A 4,682-nucleotide genomic window follows, 5' to 3' on the forward strand; every position below is an offset into this window, starting at 1 on the left:
CGTTCTCAATTTTATTGGCTTCAAGTATGCATCGATACCAGCTCTACGGCGGCTCCATCTTCACACACGTCGGCGTGTCTCCTAGCAGCCAGCAATCTGCCATTATACATTCCAATAGTTGAAGGCAGCGACGAGCACCTTGCAATCGTTTAGAAGTGCGGGTGTTAGCTTGTTGTCATTTTCTAATTGGCACCATGAGCAGCACTATCTCCGGCTACACGTGTCACGTGAGATGAGTATCCCTAACCAGCGATGGGCTTAATGTACCCTCACGGACAGCGTATCGATGGGCATCACCGGCGGCATGGTGATATGATTCGCGTTCGGTCCGGCGGTCGCGATGTTCAGAAGCCACAAGTTGGTCGACACCACGAGCAATAAGGAGCGGACACAGATTTGTCCACTCCGGGGAAATTCCGGAGTGGACACAAGTTGGTCGACACCAACAGCAATCCGAACCGTACTCAAGATGGTCAACACCGCGAAACCCCGTCGCGTGCAGGGAGGTGATGGCATCGCGAGTTGTGCGATGATGATGTCCGCGGACAACGCCACGGTCGCCTTGATGACGCGCATAACAGACGGCGCGATGGCGGGCATCTCAAACAGCATGGTACGGGCAGCGCGATGGCGGCATCTCGAGCAGCATGGTACGGGCAGCGCGATGGCGGCATCTCGAGCAGCATGGTACGGGCAGCGCGGTGGCGGGCTTCCCGAGCAGCATGGTAAGGGCAGCGCGACTACAGTGTTCACGGAGAACGTGGCGCATGCTCGTGGGCGTGCAGATGGCAGTGAGGATGGGTTCCGTAGTTCCACGTCGGCAATCGCTTCGGTCGACTCGTTGGACGCGTACGCTGGTGTGTAGAGTAAGGGGTCGATGTCTGGGGCGGCAGCGGCAGCTTCCAGGGAATAGACGATCGGTTGAGCGGAGCTTGGTGTTTTTGGAAATGAGTTTGAGGTCGCGACGCGCGCGGCGCGGAGCTCTCAAGATTGCATCAGTTCGCGGGTAATTTGCTGGCCAATCAGACTTCTTCATTTAAACATCACTGCCGATGGTTGGCGGAATTCGAGCGCAACAACCGGTGATTGGCGAAATCCGGCAACGCGAACCCAAGGAGGAAAATCTTCGCGCGCAAGTATGTGTTGCACGAACTCATCTCCTCGCTTCGTGTGACTTCCCACAGCCTTTGAATTCCGCGGGTTCTTCAACACCTACTCCGATTTATGGTCCCAATAAATGCGCCCCCAAGTGCATCACTAGGGCATCGCGCCCACAATTGCATCACTAGGGCACCCCTCCCGTCCATGATTGCCCGCTAACTTTCTATCCTTTGTGCAACCGTTTGGGACTTGTTCGCGCCCTGCACGGCACGGACAGCGCCACCATCAACGCTACAGCTGTTGCTACGGTGGCAAAGGCCCCGTAAACGCAACGCCGTCGCTCGGCGGGTATAGATTAGAAAGTATGGGCAAGGTTAGCGGGCAATCATGAACGGGAGGGGTGCCCTAGTGATGCAATTGTGGGCGCGGTGCCCTAGTGATGCACTTGGGGGCGCATTTATTGGGACCATAAATCGGAGTAGGTGTTGAAGAACCCGCGGAATTCAAAGGCTGTGGGAAGTCACACGAAGCGAGGAGATGAGTTCGTGCAACACATACTTGCGCGCGAAGATTTTCCTCCTTGGGTTCGCGTTGCCGGATTTCGCCAATCACCGGTTGTTGCGCTCGAATTCCGCCAACCATCGGCAGTGATGTTTAAATGAAGAAGTCTGATTGGCCAGCAAATTACCCGCGAACTGATGCAATCTTGAGAGCTCCGCGCCGCGCGCGTCGCGACCTCAAACTCATTTCCAAAAACACCAAGCTCCGCTCAACCGATCGTCTATTCCCTGGAAGCTGCCGCTGCCGCCCCAGACATCGACCCCTTACTCTACACACCAGCGTACGCGTCCAACGAGTCGACCGAAGCGATTGCCGACGTGGAACTACGGAACCCATCCTCACTGCCATCTGCACGCCCACGAGCATGCGCCACGTTCTCCGTGAACACTGTAGTCGCGCTGCCCTTACCATGCTGCTCGGGAAGCCCGCCACCGCGCTGCCCGTACCATGCTGCTCGAGATGCCGCCATCGCGCTGCCCGTACCATGCTGTTTGAGATGCCCGCCATCGCGCCGTCTGTTATGCGCGTCATCAAGGCGACCGTGGCGTTGTCCGCGGACATCATCATCGCACAACTCGCGATGCCATCACCTCCCTGCACGCGACGGGGTTTCGCGGTGTTGACCATCTTGAGTACGGTTCGGATTGCTGTTGGTGTCGACCAACTTGTGTCCACTCTGGATTTTTCCCGGAGTGGACAAACTTGTGTTCTCTTGCTGGGGCTGTGGTCGATGTCGAACCGCGCAGGAGGCATATAACGGAGAGCATAAGGAGCTAATTTTACGTTACCATAGGTGCTACACACAAGCTGTAGTAATCGTTGACATATCGTAACCACCACAAGATTATTTTGTTTCCTAAAGTATCGAAATGTCCTTATTCATCATTAAATGCGCTTTCTAGCGACCTCGCTGCTGTTACAGGTTCCACCGGTTCTGGTGGGTCTACCTGCGCATGAGCCACTTTAGCTTTATACAGATCTGCTGACTTCCGAATGTTGCCTTTTGCTGAAAACAGCAGATAATATCTGTGAAACTTATCCCAGCAAGTAAAATACACGTCAAGACACATGTAGTCATTGATTGGATTCTTGTAAGCCCCTCTGCAAAGGCAAACATTGTGTTTACCACTGTAGTATGTTTTCTCCGTGGGCCATCGGTCTTCCCACCTACAGACAACACAGCCTCTCCGCTTTCGCACACAGTATTTCAATATCTGTAGCGACGCCACAGCTTTATATTGCTTTTGTGGGCTCCCGTTAGCATTGACAGACACAAACACTCTCTCATGACTGGTGTCACTTACACTAGGCGACGTTGTTGTTTCCATCCAAGCTCCATCGAAAGCCATTCTTCCGTTGCTAGGCGCATCAGACCACTTGTCTGATATAAGCTCAGACGCCATCTCTATGATAAAAGTGCGGTGAGGATCCCGTTGGCCAGATATATCGACTACCGTTCGGCGCGTGAGGTAAGCATTTCATCTCGCGATATTGATGAGCGCAAGGGCTAATTTTTTGTGCCACTTCTTATAAGAATGACCATCCGCCGTCGAGAATCGAGAGCGAATCTGATCGAGACGATCGACCCCCTGCATGAACTGGTTGTACTGTTTTACGCATGCTGGGGCTGTAACGGGGTTACACACACAAGTGACAACAGTCGCTTGTGCACGACAACGGTCACAAGTGACAACTGTCACTTGTGCATGACATTTGTCACTTATGGTTTAACAGATAAATATCTGTTAAAGGTTTTAGATACTTCCTCACATTGGTGTAAGGCACACCAATGGATACATTGAAGTGGACCACCACACATGAGTGGTCCACACCTACCCAGAGATCCTATTGGTAGAAAGCAGCATCTTTCTACCAATTAGAGACGTGCATATTAGCGGGGCTCTGACAGCCAGCCGCTGTCAACCCTTTTCATAGATGATAAACAGTTTTGGCAGATTTAGAAGGAAGATCAATTCACAAAACAATACAGTTCTCATTTTACCTTAAACTACCTATTTGGTGTTTTATTTGATTTATATTATACTTGTGGACTCAAGTATAATTAATTCAAATTATTAATAAACTCCTACGCTTCCTCATACACGTAGCGCGACGTGTAAGCTAAAGTAGTGAGCCAAAGTAGGCCCACTACACCTGGTAGCACTTTGTAGTCCGTCCAACGACCGACGACTTGACGTTCGTACGAGGTGTACGAACGCGGAGCCGAGAACCACATGAGCACGGAGGTGCCCATGGAGAGCTCCAATACGCATGCAACTCATGTTGCACGCGCGGACTGCCCCCACCTGTCGGATCCAGAGTGGGAGGCCCTCCAACGACTGTCAACAGTCATTGGGGAGGCGGCGATAACCACAATGTTGCGTACGCTATCGCCGACAGAGCAACATGGTGTTGCTCTGGGATTCATCATGAAGGAGCAGCGCGATGCTGCTTCCTCAACAACGGCGTCGTCGGGGACGACACCGCGTGCTCAATTATTAAAATTGAGCGTGAGCAATTATGTAGGAAGAGAGGGCGAGCCTCTCCTCCGATGGCTTGTCGAACTCGACACAGCCATTGCGGCTCGACGTATCGTCGACCCGTTGTCAAAGGTTGCGTTCGCCATGTCATGTCTTGGCGGACGAGCGAGGAGTTGGGCGTACGGGCGCCGACTCTCAGATCCTACGTGCTTTAGCACGTACGAGATATTCAAAGAGGAGCTCAAACAAGCGTTTGAGCCCCCGCAAAATGAGTTCCGGTCGAGGGCGGAATTCCTCGATCTGCAGCAGGGTAAGCATGACGTCCATGCTTACGCGCAGCGTGCACGGTACTTGGTCTCGAACATCGTGACCAACCCGATAGACGAGGCGACTAAAGTCGTCACGTTCATGAAGGGACTTAGAGATGGGCCTGTGAAGACCTATCTCTTCCGAGAGTACCCGAGTACTCTCGAAGTTGCGATTACTCTCGCAATGCGAGAAGGGTTTAGCCTGCGGCAGGCTAAACTACATGTGAACATG

The 4,682-nt window shown here is 52.7% G+C and overlaps 1 protein-coding gene across 1 annotated transcript; it reads left to right on the forward strand.

Moving 5' to 3' along the window:
- Window positions 1–469: 469 nt before the first annotated feature.
- IUM83_17335 (uncharacterized protein) lies at window positions 470–865 on the forward strand (the record flags this gene model as incomplete). Its single annotated transcript, XM_067942284.1, has 1 exon — window positions 470–865. One exon carries the CDS (start codon window positions 470–472, stop codon window positions 863–865), a length of 396 nt encoding a protein of 131 aa, XP_067782454.1.
- Between the last annotated feature and the right edge of the window lie 3,817 nt (window positions 866–4,682).

The sequence above is a fragment of the Phytophthora cinnamomi genome (genome assembly GCF_018691715.1).
Source record: "Phytophthora cinnamomi strain GKB4 chromosome Unknown Contig106, whole genome shotgun sequence".
Classification (NCBI taxonomy): Eukaryota; Oomycota; class Peronosporomycetes; order Peronosporales; family Peronosporaceae; genus Phytophthora; species Phytophthora cinnamomi.